Below are 16,616 nucleotides of genomic sequence, written 5' to 3'. Positions count from 1 at the left end.
GAAGACAAGATGGGGGGGGTGGGATCACCAATTCCCTCAATGCTGCAGCGACTTTCTGTGTGACATTATATTGAGTGACATCACATTTAGTGACATTATTGTGTGATGCTTTTCTTCAGCATCCAGAGCTTTTTGAAGGTCTTGACATAAAATTCCCCCCATTCTAAAATCATGTCATTATGTTATTGGTATGTCTCCTTTAAATGCATGTGTCCACTGTGTCCAATGTATTTTTGCGCAAGATGATTGGACCTGCTCATTATTGCTTGCAACTGTATTTCAACCTTAGTTATTAATAAATATAAGAATAAGTGACTTAGTGCAACCAGAGGAGGGGTCTGGAATGTAGAGGGTGGTGAACTTTGCAAAGAGGATGGAAATGGCAGTAGTAAATACCGGAAAATAGGGTGACATACAGTATAAGAGTGGAGGCAGAAGCACTCAGGTCAACTACATCTTGTGTCGACGTTGTAATCTGAAAGAGATCATTGACTGCAAAGTGTTGGTAGGGGAGAGTGTAGTCAGACAACACAGAATGGTGGTGTGTGAAATAACCCTGGTGGTGAGGAAGGTAAAGAGGACAAAGGCAGAGCAGAGGACAAAGTGGTGGAAGCTGAGAAAGGAAGAATGTTGTGTAGTCTTCAGGGAGGAGTTGAGACAGGCTATGGGTGGTCAGGAGGTGCTTTTAGTTGACTGGACAACTACAGCCAATATTAGGGAGACAGGTAGGAGGGTACTTGGTGTATCATCAAGTAAGGGAAAAGTGGACAAGGAGACTTGGTGGTGGAATGAGGAAGTCCAGGAGTGTATACAGGGAAAGAGGCTAGCTAAGAAAAAGTGGGACACTGAGAGGACTGAAGAGAGTAGACAGGAGTACAGAGAGATGCAGTGTTGGGTAAAGGTAGAGGTGGCAAAGGCCAAACAAAGAGCATATAAGTACTTGTATGCTAGATTGGATAGTAAGGAGGGTGAGGTGGATCTGTACAGGTTGGCGAGGCAGAGAGATAGAGATGGAAAGGATGTGCAGCAGGTTAGAGTGATTAAAGATAAAGATGGAAATGTACTGACAGATGCCAGGAGGGTGATGGGAAGATGGAAGGATTACTTTGAGGAGTTGAGGAATGAGGAAAACGAAAGAGAACAAAGAGTAGAAGAGGTGACTGTTGTGGAACAGGAAGTAGCAAATATTAGTAAAAGTGAGGTGAGAAGGGCATTGAAGAGGATGAAGAGTGGAAAGGCTGTTGGTCCAGATGACATACCTGTGGAGGTATGGAAGTGCTTAGGAGAGGTGGCAGTAGAGTTTCTGACAAGTTTGTTTAACAAGATCTTGGAGAGTGAGAGGATTTCAGAGGAATGGAGGAGAAGTGTATTGGTGCTGATTTTTAAGAACAAGGGAGATGTGCAAAGATGTGGCAATTATAGAGGTATAAAGCTAATGAGCCAGACAATGAAGCTGTGGGAAAGAGTAGTGGAAGCTAGGTTAAGGGCAGAGGTGAGCATTTGTGAGCAGCAATATGGTTTTTTGCCTAGAAAGAGTACATCAGATGCGGTTTTTGTTTTGAGGATGCTGGTGGAGAAGTACAGAGAAGGTAATGAAGAGTTGCATTGTGTCTTTGTAGATTTAGAGAAAGCGTACGACAGGGTGCCGAGAGAGGAGCTGTGGTGTTGTATGAGGAAGTCTGGAGTGGCAGAGAAGTATGAGCAAGACATTTACATTACATTTACATTTAGGCATTTGGCAGACGCTCTTATCCAGAGCGACTTACATTTTTATCTCATTACACATCTGAGCAGTTGAGGGTTAAGGGCCTTGCTCAAGGGCCCAACAGTGGCAACTTGGTGGTTGTGGGGTTTGAACCTGGGATCTTCCGTACCGTAGTCCAATGCCTTAACCACTGAGGTACGGAATACATGTGTGTGAATGAGAGGAATCCAAGAGAAACGGTGAGGCTACAGGGAGCAGAGCTGAAGATGTTGAGGTTCTCTTTGGGAGTGACAAGGATGGATAGGATCAAGAATGAGTTCATCAGAGGGACAAACCATGTTAGATGTTTTGGAGATAAAGTCAGAGAGGGCAGATTGAGGTGGTTTGGACATGTTCAGAGGAGAGATTGTAAATATATCTGTAGAAGGATGCTGAGGTTGGACCTGCCAGGCAGGAGGTCTAGAGAAAGTGTTACGGATGCAGTTAGAGAGGACATGAAGTTAGTTGGTGTAAGAGAAGAGGATGCAGAGGATAGGGTTAGATGGAGGCAGATGATTCGCTGTGGCGACCCCTGAAAGGGAACAGCTGAAAGATAAAGAAGAAGTATAAGTGACTTAAATGTAAGTGATAATATTGATAATTTAATGTGTCCACTTGTCCTCTGCAGCTCAGGTGGACACACATTTTAGAATGGATTTTGAGTCAATAGGTCACATGACCTGGAAGGTATTGAAGTAAAATGCAGAATTATTAAATATTAATTATTAATAAAAATTTAAAGTGATAATATTGACAAAAAAAGTTTGTGCCCTCTGCAGGACAGGTGGACACCTCTTATAGAATAGATTTTGAGTCAATAGGTCTTATGACCTGAACGGTATTGAAGTAAAATGCATAATTATTAAATATTAATTATTAAAAAATTTTAAAGTGATAATATTGACAAAAAAAGGTTGTGCCCTTTGCAGGACAGGTGGACACACATTTTGGAATAGATTTTGAGTCAATAGGTCTTATGACCTGAACGGTATTGAAGTAAAATGCATAATTATTAAATATTAATTATTAACAAAAATGCAAAGTGATAATATTGACAAAAAAAGGTTGTGCCCTTTGCAGGACAGGTGGACACACATTTTGGAATAGATTTTGAGTCAATAGGTCTTATGACCTGAACGGTATTGAAGTAAAATGCAGAATTATTAAATATTAATTATTAATAAAAATTTAAAGTGAAAATATTGACAAAAAAAGGTTGTGCCCTTTGCAGGACAGGTGGACACACCTTTTAGAATAGATTTTAAGGCAATAGGTCTTATGACCTGAACGGTATTGAAGTAAAATGCATAATTATTAAATATTAATTATTAATAAAAATGCAAAGTGATAATATTGACAAAAAAAAGGTTGTGCCCTTTGCAGGACAGGTGGACACACATTTTGGAATAGATTTTGAGTCAATAGGTCTTATGACCTGAACGGTATTGAAGTAAAATGCAGAATTATTAAATATTAATTATTAAAAAAAATTTAAAGTGATAATATTGACAAAAAAAGGTTGTGCCCTCTGCAGGACAGGTGGACACACATTTTGGAATAAATTTTGAGTCAATAGGTCACATGACCTGGAAGGTATTGAAGTAAAATGCATAATTATTAAATATTAATTATTAATAAAAATGCAAAGTGATAATATTGACAAAAAAAGGTTGTGCCCTTTGCAGGACAGGTGGACACACATTTTGGAATAGATTTTGAGTCAATAGGTCTTATGACCTGAACGGTATTGAAGTAAAATGCATAATTATTAAATATTAATTATAAAAAAAAATTTAAAGTGATAATATTGACAAAAAAAGGTTGTTCCCTCTGCAGGACAGGTGGACACACATTTTGGAATAAATTTTGAGTCAATAGGTCTTATGACCTGAACGGTATTGAAGTAAAATGCATAATTATTAAATATTAATTATTACTCAATATGAAAAGTGATAATATTGACAAAAAAAGTTTGTGCCCTCTGCAGGACAGGTGGACACACATTTTGGAATAAATTTTGAGTCAATAGGTCTTATGACCTGAACGGTATTGAAGTAAAATGCATAATTATTAAATATTAATTATTAATAAATATGCAAAGTGATAATATTGACAGAAAAAAGGTTGTGCCCTCTGCAGGACAGGTGGACACACATTTGAGAATAGATTTTGAGTCAATAGGTCACATGACTTGAAAGATATTGAAGTAAAATGCAGAATTATTAAATACTAATTATTAATAAAAATAAAAAGTCATAATATTGCCAAAAAAAGGTTGTGCCCTCTCCAGAACAAGTGGACACACATTTTAGAATGGATTTTGAGGCAATAGATCATTTATTTATTTTAAATATGTGTATAATATTAATAATATCCGTATTTCAGTCGGACAGTAATTTGCAGACGGTCCCTAACGAGCGCAGTAGGCGAGCTGCTTTCGCCGGCCTCTGTTAGCGAATCCCCGCTACAAATCAGCGAATCTCCGCCACAATTTGGAAATCTGGATGCCGGAGCTCGAATATCCAACGTCCAACGTCAAACCAACTTCACCGCGGTGTGATGGTTGGGAAAATCATGATAGGTAAAATCGATAGAGCTTTCACACAGCTTGGTGTTTGTGATGTATGCGTTCATTAACGGGCTCTTCAGATTCATTCTAGTTCCCTTGCAGTGTTGTTGAACCCGAGTGTAAGCGAAAAGGAAGTGGAGCTGCAGAACTTCCTAAAACCATAAAGAGTTCGCCGCAAAAAAAGCTGTCCCGCAAGATCTCCAAGCTTCGGGACTCATGACTGACAGAGAAGCCCAATTCTAAGATATTTCCATCCAAACCACATATTAAGTGCCAATGACGTTCCACTAAGTACATTAATGTCTAGATGTATTAAATAGTGCAGTAATCACATGGTAGCCAAGATTAAACGTACATTGTTTTGCATTAATGTACATTAGCATATATTACGTCATTAATATCTTATGGAAAATTGCCAGCCAATGAATAGTGCATGAATACGTGGATTTATTGAATAAATATCCATAATAGAAATATACAGAACATAACACATTGAGCTCGTTCATATAAAACATACATATATCATGTTAAAAGGTGACATATTTATTCTATAGGCTCAGACATGCAGCAGTAGACGGGAAGTGACTGCAGAACCGATTAGTTAACAGATCAAGCAAATATGGCCGGTTTTGTATGCACAAAAATTTATGTGCACAAAAATGCTTCGGTGCTTTTAGACCTGCCCGCTGAGTGGCCCCCAGACCAGTGTAAGAGTGTAAGAGTTTGACCAGTGTAATCACTCCCAGGGCTGTAGTGGAGGCTAAACGCAAGTAAACACGGTTTACCCACCTCTGAAATTTCAGAATTAGAGGTTACCCACTTTTCAATTGATCTAAATGCACATCATAGTATAGTTTATGCACAAACTGTGATCATGGAATTTGTAGTTTACCCACCTCTTATTTTACCACTACACCCCTGATCACTCCATTCTGTACGGGGGATATGGTACACAGGTGGATTCTGGCGTGGTTCAGCTAGACATGGTACACATGTAGTGTGATCACTAACCATGCCCCAACATGGCTCTCACTGTACGTTCACACCAGGAGAGACCAAAGAGAACACGTCACCAAGGTCGTTGAAGAAGCTTCGTTGTTGAATTTGCTTTATTCACTTTGTTCGCTCATTGGAATGTTTGACTTAGCCTGTTACCGTAGGGCGTTGGTAAATCTATATATTAGAATTGGTTTTCACCGAACCGCGTCATAACTCATTACATAAGGTTAACTGACTTTTAACTTCTCTTTTTCGCTCTGGTTGCCCAATTCGCTTCGCTGCCAGTGAATTTGCTTTGTTCGGCCAATTCACCGACTCTCCATAGAGAAATATTGACTTTCGTCGCTCTGGTCTCCTCTGATGTGAATGTACGTAACATCAATAATGACACTCCAAATAATAAATATTTGAATTAATTTGAGAAAGTTGGTGTTAATAACAGTTTTTTTTTCACATTGGAGAACTTGCAATGCGTAAATCATGGGAAGAGACCTATCATTTTCTATGGTAATAACCAGGCTGCTGAATAGAAATGGAATGATTAGCAAAAGTGCTTTGATTTAGAGCATGAATTGTATGACATTCAAACTGCATGATCAGTTTGCATTGTTGATTAAAACTGGACAAGTTCTAATATTTTTTTACTTCTGTCTGATGGTTATTTTACTTGATGCTAGAACAGCAGACAGCATGCTGTAGTAGACAGTTGCTACCCCTCCCCACTCTCAGATTGTTGCAAAATTGTTACATTTTCTCCAGTTAGCCAATCAGGTGTTGTGAGCACAAAATCCAACTGAAAATTCACTGCAGATATTAAACTCCCTGCCAGTATAAAAACACCTCATTTAGGGTTCGCCCACACGAAGCCGGTGCGTTCCCTATCCGATCATTTTTTTCCGTGAACACGGCGTCATCTCAAGAAATATCTGCGTACACACGAAACCACTGAAAACGATGTAGTATATATGCCAGACCAGTATGGGGCGCTGTAATTCTGCCATAGAGATACACTATACACAGAGAAGAAGACTTTGAACATGCGCATAACCTTCGCGCTGTATACAAACCAAGATTGTGTTGTCCATTATCGCTTGTTGCTCATAACAGTTGCATAGAAGCAATAGATTTTGCTGTAATAAAGCTAGTAGGCTTTGTAGCAACACGAACACAATCATGTTGTCCGCCATTATTGTTGTTGGTGTTACGTGTGACGCAGCTGACACGTGATGTGATGACATCATCGTTTCACAAAATATACGGATTGGCCGTACACACGAAACCGCAAGGGTGGGCGTTTTCAGATTTATCCACTTTGGGACCCGGTTTCAAAAAATAGCGTTTTCAGTTTCCTTAAACGCCGGATCCGTGTGGATGAAACGCCAATACGATAAAAAATGTATACGTATACAGCGAAACGCGTCTCCGTGTGGACAGGCCCTTAGACAGTTCAGGGTTCTCCTCTTCCTGGAGATATAGCCATTGTTTGTATGGCAGGGGTTGGCGTCTGATTGTCATCCACACTACGATTACGGTGGGAACACCAGTTTAACTAAAGTCTTTGGACTTTGGGAGGAACCCAGAATAATCAGAGGAAACCCACCAAGCACAGGATAGTTTCTACAGTATATGCAAACTTACACATACAGGCAAGACTCGAACCCCTACCCTGGAGGTGCAGGGTGACAAGGCTAACCACTAAACCATCCTTCCAATATATGTATTTAATATGTATTAATAACAATAATAAACACATTTTAATGACACAATAATTAAGGAGTATCACACAGACAGGATTGCTACAGCATGGTTGCAAATGGGGTCTTGCTTCTTAACAACAGTTCTACAAACTACTGAGTAGCTAACACAGGAGACACAAATGTTTTACGTTTATGGCCAAATGTTTTATTTGCTTTTACTGTCAAAGGAAAAATATTTCCCAGTGCTGTGCAGTGGGCAGAATGAATGCCTGTAGTAAGTATAGTAACAGTTTAAAAAATAGATGCTACTGTAATGAATGTCAACATGGCTGTGATGCGGTTGTATTACAGCCGAGCGGATATTTAGTACAGCAGCATGAAATGGATTGCTTTTGTATTGCTTTTATACAGTTCAAGACCATTTATTCCCAAGAGGTTATGAATTGCATGCTCTCTGCAGATTAATATTGTAATAGTGACAGTGTAACCAAATTTGCCTTATGCATCTATTGCTTGCAGATCTGATAGAAGATGTGACACAACACAAAATTATATACGTGCCAAAAAATAAATATATAAATATTGACATGTAATTCCTCACACATCCAAGATCAAAAATGTACCAAATGTACTGCTTCTACGAGGAAGATCTTGATCTTGATTTAAATAAGAATTAGAATCAGTTGATGCTGCATGCACACAAAAGACCAAGAACATCTGCACACAGTGTCTTGGGCCTTTGTGCCTTGGGTGCATGAATAACTTTCATAGGATGTAAATTTGATAAACCTATATGAGAGCCACTTTAACTGAAGATACTATATTGCTGAGTTTTATCTGAAAAGTAGTATTTGTAGTCGTTTCATTTCTTATTGATGAAAACAGATTTTGCAAGAGTAGATTTTACAGACATCCAAAGTGCTGGTTATTTGATAGTCCGTAACAGTACAAAAATGTTAAAATATTTGTTGAAGTTTTGTTATACATTACTAAACCCAATATATTGCCATACATTTTACATAATACACATTTCAGTTGACTATTTTCAGTCCTATATGAAATTTGAGTGCGATTTCTATAAGTGATTCTGAGATGTTTAGTAAATGCAGCAGCTGCTTGCCAAAACCCACATAGAGACCATCAAAACTCATGGTATAATAATTCATAGAATTACTCATGGAATAATAATTATTTATTATTCCAGGAATGCAGACTGCACCGACCTACAGTACTGTCTCCCATGTGTCTCAGTGACTGACAGTTAGTGTAAACAGCAATTCTTAGAACACCTGTGACACATATCGTTAAATGTCCCAGTGCTGTTGTCGTCTGTGATCACCACTGGGGGAATGCCTCTCATCAAATCAGATTATTTAGTTAAATGTAACTGTTGTATAATGTCCTATAGTAAAAAAGGTTAGATTAGATGATTGTGCAAACATTGGAATTAAATTTTGTGTTTTGCTATGATGAACATGATTATAGGACCAAATGCATTTACCCTGTTGCAGGAAACCAGAAAATGGCGAAAGTTGTGAACTTGGAACTAGATGACGTTCAGGACAGTTCAAGCCGCTATGAAGTCCTGGCCTGGCTTAATAATAAACTACAAACTAAGTTTACTAAAATCGAAGAGATATGCTCAGGTATGTTTTTATTTACAGTGAAGTCCTCCTTAAAAAATTAACAGCATTGCCACATTTGAATGCAGCAAAGTCCTTAATGTACATATTTGCTCTGCATTTTCCTTGTTATATTTTTAATTGCAGGAGCGTGTTTTTGCCAGCTGATGGACTGGCTCTTCCCAGGGTCCATCGACATGAACAAAGTGATGTATCAGTGTCAGACTAAAGCAGACTTTCGCCACAACTATGGTCTTCTGCAGACAGGATTCAAAAAAATGGGTGTCAAAAAAGTAAGCCTTCCCAACATATGGTCTAACTGTACCTTAGATTTACTATGTATCCAAATATAAACCAGAACTGTAAGATGTTGATTTGCATAATGATTTAAATATTGTCTGTTGTTGTTGTCTGCCCTCTTTTACAGTATATCCCAGTGGAAGAGCTTATTAAAGGGAAATTCAGGTCTAATTTTACCTTTCTGAAGTGGTTCCGGAGCTTTTTTAAAGCTAACTTGATTAGGCAGGAGTATGACCCACTGAAGGCACGTAATGGGCAGGAGATTCAAAATACACCAACCAATCTTCGGTCTCAAATAAGAACAAAGTCACCAAGAAACCTCAATACCTCCGGTACTACAATAATAATTACAAAAATATAGTATCCAGTTTTGTAGGTGGTTAGATAATACACACACACACACACAAACGCACATACACACAGACTTATATGTATATAAATCTGTGCATTTATAGGTTATGAAATGTAAAACTTTAAATCATTAATTATCGTAATTAATTATCTATTTAGGAAAAGAAAAGGAAGATTCCGACTCAGATGTGGATGTCCCTGATAAAAGGTCTATCACTTATGACCCCCAGTGGGAGGAAACCTTTAACTGGGTCAAGCCAAGCACTCTGGGAAATGTCTATGCATACTGTACAATCTGTGACATAAATTTTACTGTGTTACACTCAGGCTTGCATGATTTAAAACACCACCAGCAGTGTAAAAAACACAAAATGCAACTTAAGACATTTAGAAAAGGTAACCAGGTTAGTGATTTAGCTTGTAGTGAACTCATGCTGCGCTTTATTCAAACCTACTGTCTGCCTACTCACAGTAGGAAGGCCTCACAGCATGCAACCAGGCATGTTCTTGGATTACAGTACCCAAAAGACATTTCTACTGCTGCTAAGCAGGTCCCTTACTGCGTCTACCTTTATGGAAAAGTGCCACTAGGTGATAAGAGTGAGGAAGAGGACTACAGCTGTGTAGTACTTCTGGGATTCTTTGATGAAAAGGCTGAAAAACATCGCATAAGGATTCTAGACATTTTTCAGCGTGTAGACAAGGATGATGCTATCATTGAGTCTTTAGCGGATATCTTGAAAAGATTTGAGTTACCTCTGAGCCACATGGCAGCTTTCTATGTTGATGACCTAGATGAGATGTCTGGGAAGTTATCCCTGAAATTGAAGAATCTCAATCCAAAAGCAGTGGCTCTTGGTGGTCTTTATATCTTGGCAGACTCAGCCTGCAATGCTGGAGTAAAGGCCTTTTCTGACAAGGTTCAACAGCTTATTGTTAATGTTTATGAGCACTGTTCTACTTGCTGCACTAAAAATGACAATCTTAAGGGATTGTTTGGTGGTGTTTGTGGCCTTGTTGGCTCTGTCCACTCTCTCTTCCAAAACAGCAAAAACTTTTGTATCCTCATTAACAAGATGCTTGAAATGTGGACAAACTTGACCTTATATTTTAGTTCTTGCAGTGAAAATGATGACATGGCTAAACACATTTGCTCTCAACTGAAGGATCCCAAACTCAGGATCGCCTTTATGTTCTTGGACCATGCTCTTGGACCACTTAAAAATTTTAATGATCGTCTGGAAAGACGTGAGGGTTGTGCTCGTGCAGACCTTGTTCAGATCCTACGAGAAGCAAGTGGTCTGCTTCGCTCCTATGCCGCGACTTTTCTCTATCCTCAGGCTGTGGTACGTTTTCTGAAAGAGCGAGACCCAGCAATCTTCGAAGACCCAAAACTGCACCTACCTAGCAATGAAATGAGCTTTGGTGGGGATTCAGTGGAGAAGTTTCTATCTGAGAGCGAAGCAGAGCTGACTGACTTCCTGAATGCCTTTCAGGATGATTGTATGGCTTTTTATAAGGCACTTACAGCTTCCATTGCTAAGGGGCTACCTTTAAGTGATGGTATCCTGAGGAGTATGTCTCAACTTCTAAGCCCAGAGGGACGGTTGAAGGTCACAAGCAAAAGTATTTTAGACCTTGGTGAACAGTTTGGGCTTTCAGCCAACCTATCACAGCTCAAAGATGAGTTTCTAGAATACCAGCTTAATGAGGAAGTACATGGTGAGGACAGTGAGAATAAACATGTAGAAGGTCCGTCAGATTGTGTTCCTAGTCCTTCCTTGGAGCATCATTGGAGTTCTTTCCTCAAGACCACTGCAAAAACATCTGTCTTCCGGAAACTGGTTCTTAGTCTTTTAGCTTTGCCCTGTCCACCTCTTGAAGCTGAGAAAGTCTTTGCTCAGGTATGCATAATAGTTGAAATAGAAACTTATCTATGCTTTGCTTTGTACATATTTGTCATAACTGTCTTTTAGTGCATGATGCATGTATAACACAAATATTAGTATGTATCAGAAATTAATGGAGCCCTAACAAATTCATCTTAACAGTGCATTTTTACATTGAAGTAATTTTTAACATTATGTTACATATTAATTTAGCATATGTCACCCCTCCCATATAAACAGGCAGTAGAGAATGGGGACATTGGTCAGTTAAATGACCATTTTGGAGACAGTGATTCTGATAACCTTAAAGAATTGGATTCGACCAATGATGGTTCATCTTCAGAAGTCTCCAGCAGTAGGACAACACCTGACCGAAATAGAAGGAAAAAGAAACCATCAAGTAAGCAGTGAATTAAGTTATTTTTTGCGGTTTTAAGTGACAAATTAGACAGGGTAAGTTGATCTATGAGAAGGGGAAACCCTGAATACACATATTAGTTGCAGTTGATCTCTGTAGAATGGTTTAACACACTGCCATAGGGCTTCTTGCACAGTGCATTCATTGGCGTGTTCTTAAATTTCATTGTTTTATATGGCCTATTGTGGTGTGACAATGATTAATTCAGAAATTAACAGAATTGTTATTTTAGTCAGCTTTTCACTGCAGTAGACAATCCTTATAGTTCAAGGATCGAACAGCACAGGTTAATCAAAAAACTGCATGTCTCCAGCATTCAGCTTTCTGCTAAAATAGTTTCACCTGGTACCCTGTGATTATAGTTTTAAGGAACTTGCAACTGTTCAATTTTTAGATTTTGGAACATGGTATTAGAATACTTGTTACTATTGTGCCTGCATGGTGTCTCCGACAGAGCAGTTAAGCATTAATGGGTTAAATAATTTTGGTGCAGTAATATTTGCTTTAGCACTGCCATTGATTTGAGAGATTAGCAAATAGCAGTTGTCTTTCTGCAACCTCTTAAAACAGTGTGTCCTTAAGATCACACAGGTCCTTAAAAATCTTGATTTGTATTAGAGTATGAATTAACCCCTCCAATCACAGCTAGTTATCTTGATCATAGAAGTCAGATGGATTGATAGAAACAATATCCTGTTTTCCAGAAATGAGTGACCTTTCAGTCTCATTGAAGAATTGCACGGTGCGACTGCAGAAGATTACCAATAAGACAGGTGTGAGCAGGACACAGTAAATAAGTGCTTTATAGTCAGAGCATGTATTCTTAATGGCAAAGCACCTTATTTTCTACTACTGTACAGGTGTTTCTCATTTGTTCTGATCAAATATTTGATCTGTTCAAGTGCAATGACAATCAGTGGTCTGTCTAAAAGAAGTATTAACTGCTCTCATAGATAAATAGATGTTTATGGATAGTAAATAGATGCAATATACTGTATGTTCAAAGCAGTTGGCATTAAGTTTTTGTATCCCAAATTTCTGTGCTGCAGTGATGAAAATAAACAAGGATGGTGGCCATGTCTTTACTGAAGATGACATTGTCTGGACTAATGAGGTAAAAAAAAAAAAATTAAAGCTCAGATATAAAGTTCATCTCTTCAGCTATCCACACTAATTTCCATAAACTATTAACCCTTCTTCCTGTCTTACCTACTAGCACCTTTCTTTTCTTACCCATCTTTGGGTATACTCCAGTCTCTGGTGCTTCTACTGGAGGTGCCTGGCCTGAGTGAGGGTGTGTATGTTTGTTTGTTACCCCTCAGGACTCCATTAGTGTCATGAACGGGGTGTTGTGGCAGGTGTTGAACGCCGTGGGCGGAAGGAGCAGGCATAGAGGCAGAGGGGTGGTGTAACCAAAAAAGAGTCTTTTTAATAATGAGTAAACACAAAGTATAAATAAAGATACAAACTGTAAGCATATTTTAATTAAATATATTTGTGTATGCAGCAATGTAACAATATGATAATATTAATCAACATAATATTAATCTTAGTAAAATAATATAAAGGTTAAGTGAGAAAAGCAGACAGGTTGTAAAACATAGCAGTAGGGGAATGGTTAGAGTGACCCAGATAAGACAAAATAAGGTGCCAGGTGTCGGACTTGGCCTAATGAAGGATTGAAACAAGTGTTGGATATACGTATACATGTCTAAGTAAAATATAGACAAATATCCAAAAGACACACGATTACTTTTAGGAATACTGAGTTTAATAAAAGTAGACACAAAAATAAACTAGTATGTGCATCTACCAAATAAAGAGATGCTCATACATGGTCTGTCTCTTGAGAACTGTAGAATAAACCAGGAACAACCAACTGATAGAAAAAACCAAGGGCAAAGCAGGGAGGATAGAAAAATCCTGGGAAAACCAACTTAAACCCAAGGACAGAAGAAATAATCAGGTGACAGACACCAGATAAGCACAAGGCACTAGAAACCAGATTAAAAGAGGGGCTAACGAGGTGTACGGGAAACTATGTAATAAACTATACACTAAAACTAAACTTGAAAGAATCAGGGGAATCTCCCTGCGAGACAGTATGTGTGTGTGTGTGTGTGTGTGTGTGTGTGTGTGTGTAGATGGCCATGTGGGCAGACTGAACGGGCAGATAAGAAATAGGAAAAATCAGAGACACAAAGCTAGTCTTGTGAATAAAATATTTTAATAAGAGTAGACAAAGAATAAAAAGGCATATTTACATGGTAATAATATAAAATACAAAGAATAAAAGCCCAACGTAAAATACAAAACATAAGGGGCCAGGGTAAAAGCATCAACAGAAATAAAATTCCTCAAAAGGAACACAGTCTAAACTGCCCTAGCTGTCCGAATCATCCAAAGGGATGAAGTCATCAATGGAGAAGTCGCAGTTGGCTATAAAATAGAATAAAATGTATAAAAACATTGAATGGGGTAAAATAAGGCAAATAAGTAAAATAGTGTAAAGGAGATGCTTACCCATGGCTGATCTCTTGAAAAATGAGGAACATACCAAAGAAAAAACAAGGAAAAAGCCTTGAAAACAAGCGGCACCCCTATATTTTTATAAAAAAAGATATGAAAAGTGTAAAGATAATAGAAAATAATTATTAAAGAAGATGTATTATAATAGAAAGAAGTTTCGAGCATAGTAAGAGTCAGATAAGCGCAGGAAGAAGTCAAATAACGAGGTGTAAATATAAAGGGAAAGAGTTATGAGCATGGAGAGGAGTCAGATAGCGAGGTGTATGACATAATGGTACAAGATGAGAGAAATGTAATTTTAATGGAAAAATTAATTGATAAAAACTGAATTATAATGGATTATAATTTTGCTGTGGTCAAACGAGGTGAAGGTACAGGGGAGGAGACTGGAGATCCCCCCTCTTAGAAACTGTATAAAAGGAGCATGATTTTGACTGTGAATTCAGTCTGGACTTGGCACTGCTTTGGTTCTGATCCAAGGCATGGCTAGGCTGGCTCATCTGGGTTCTTATTGCTGCAATAAAAGCCTGACTTACTTCATCCAGCTCTGCGTGGCGTAATCTTCTTTAATTCTTCTTTAATTCTATTTGTTAATAACTTGTTAACTTATTGATATTTTAAACTAACAGCAACATCAACAGGTGGAAGAATTTTCTCCCACATTTATTGGTGACCCCCGACTGCGATTGCCGTTGAGGGGTGACCCCTCTGGGGACCTGGGACCACCGCGGGCTGACAGACCATTAACTTGTGCCGGCATAGAAAATGTAAGCAGAAAACCTGTTTGATCAAATTTCTGCATTAGAAGTTCATGGTCTGTTAGTGTGCGTGTTTCCAGCTGGAGGGAGTAACTCCTAAGGTATATTGAACACATTTTGTTGAATGTTGCTAATATTGATAAAATAAGCGCTACATTTATTTTAATATAAAAAGACTGGATGAAGTAACAAAGAACTGGGAGATCTCCAAAAGTTTTTGTTTTCATGTTTTTGTTGTTTATATTCTCTTTATTATTTTTTTTGTGTTCTGTGACATCTGAGGTAACGCCACTGTGTTGGGGCTAGAGCCCGTATATGAGGAATCGCCAACAAGTGGGGCTGGACCCAGATGGTCCGTTTTGATATATGGTATAAGATATCTGAGGTAACGCCACCGTGTTGGGGCTAGAGCCCGTACACGAGGATTCGCCAACAGGTGGGGCTGGACCCAGATGGTTTAAAGTCCTGCAGATCACTAAGTAGAGGACGAAAGCAAATCCTCAGACGTGGCAGGTGGAAAAAGTCCTGTAATAAGCCGCTAGGTATAGAACTCATTAAAAAGCGAGGTGTTTCTAAGACGCGGAGCTGAACAGGTGGTTATTGTGAAAAAGTCCTGTAGGTGGTTGTGCTGTAATCTCGAGTCCTAGGGCTAGAACCCACTTATGTGAGGTATCGCTAGGAACAGTGCTGCAATCACGTTCCCTAGGGCTAGAACCCATATATATGAGGTATCGCTAGGGAACGAAAGGAGATTGCTATTTGAAAATTCCTACAGGTGGTATTGAAGTTTTCTGGGCCCAGGTTGTGTTGTGTGATAAAAGGTTTTACTGTTGATGTTGTTTTGAGTACTCAAATTGTTAAAAACTGTTGTGAAAAGTAGAAAAACGCTTGTGCTGTGTGTCTTTTGTATCTGTGAGTGTCCTTTAAAAGTGTGCGTGCATTAAATTTATGTGCACAGTCCTGAATTTATGTGTGTGTGTGTAAGAATATAGTAAGTGATATGATATTAGAGATAACTTAATGAGAAGATAGAAGAATTCAAAAACACCTTTTTGGATTTTCTGACTTGCTATAATTATTAGCATAGGCGTCGTTAGGCCAACATTTGTACTCAGCCCCCCTAAAAAATTCTCTATAAACTTCACACACATTGCTGGTCGCCCGTCGTCCCCTTTAAATTTGATATGAAAGCGGTGACAGACTTCGACTCCTTCGCGTCTTTCAGCGGTCTTTAATTCGCCATCACAAAGGGAGGATTAAGTCAAGGTGTGTGTTTTTCCATAAATTGTTATATCTGCATCAGTTCAGTCCTTTTTCATAAATACAGTTTACTAAATATCATGAGGGATTAATCAGTTAAATCTTTGCTGTGTTTACCCTCATCACACCAGCTGTTTCCTCTAGTGAACATGAAGCCCTTAATACACACTTTATAAACCTATAGACTAGTTTATACAACAATCATGCCGTTACTGTTTTAATTGGAAAACCTAACTGTCTATATAAAACATTGCACAGTGCATATGGCATCACCTACCATAGAGTTATGCACATAAATGATTAAAAATACTGACAGACAGCATTCAGTGCACTCGCTTTAACTGCATAGCAGTGTGATTTACAGAGAGAGAAAAATCTTTTTTTGTAATAAATGTATTGTATTAAAAAATGTCCCAAATCGTAAAATACATTTATGAGTCTTAGAGTAGGGTTTTTGTCACTTTGATTTAAAAAAAAAAA

The 16,616-nt window shown here is 38.4% G+C and overlaps 1 protein-coding gene across 6 annotated transcripts in view; it reads left to right on the top strand.

Annotated features, from left to right (window-relative positions):
- dnmt3ba (DNA (cytosine-5-)-methyltransferase 3 beta, duplicate a) overlaps positions 1–16,616 on the top strand; it is a 46,327-nt gene that overhangs the window by 8,586 nt on the left and 21,125 nt on the right. For 5 of the 6 annotated variants that reach the window (XM_053504152.1, XM_053504156.1, XM_053504151.1 and 2 more), the window contains exons 2-8: positions 8,521–8,655; positions 8,779–8,924; positions 9,059–9,263; positions 9,442–11,186; positions 11,412–11,571; positions 12,294–12,362; positions 12,639–12,703. In XM_053504152.1, coding sequence (XP_053360127.1) covers positions 8,532–8,655; positions 8,779–8,924; positions 9,059–9,263; positions 9,442–11,186; positions 11,412–11,571; positions 12,294–12,362; positions 12,639–12,703 — 2,514 coding nt within the window. In that variant the 5' untranslated portion in view covers positions 8,521–8,531. The remainder of the gene's footprint in view (positions 1–8,520; positions 8,656–8,778; positions 8,925–9,058; positions 9,264–9,441; positions 11,187–11,411; positions 11,572–12,293; positions 12,363–12,638; positions 12,704–16,616) is intronic. The other variant, XM_053504155.1, reaches the window with a different exon arrangement.

This window comes from Clarias gariepinus, chromosome 9 (assembly GCF_024256425.1).
Source record: "Clarias gariepinus isolate MV-2021 ecotype Netherlands chromosome 9, CGAR_prim_01v2, whole genome shotgun sequence".
Classification (NCBI taxonomy): Eukaryota; Metazoa; Chordata; class Actinopteri; order Siluriformes; family Clariidae; genus Clarias; species Clarias gariepinus.
This window is presented reverse-complemented; position numbering and strand designations above follow the sequence as displayed.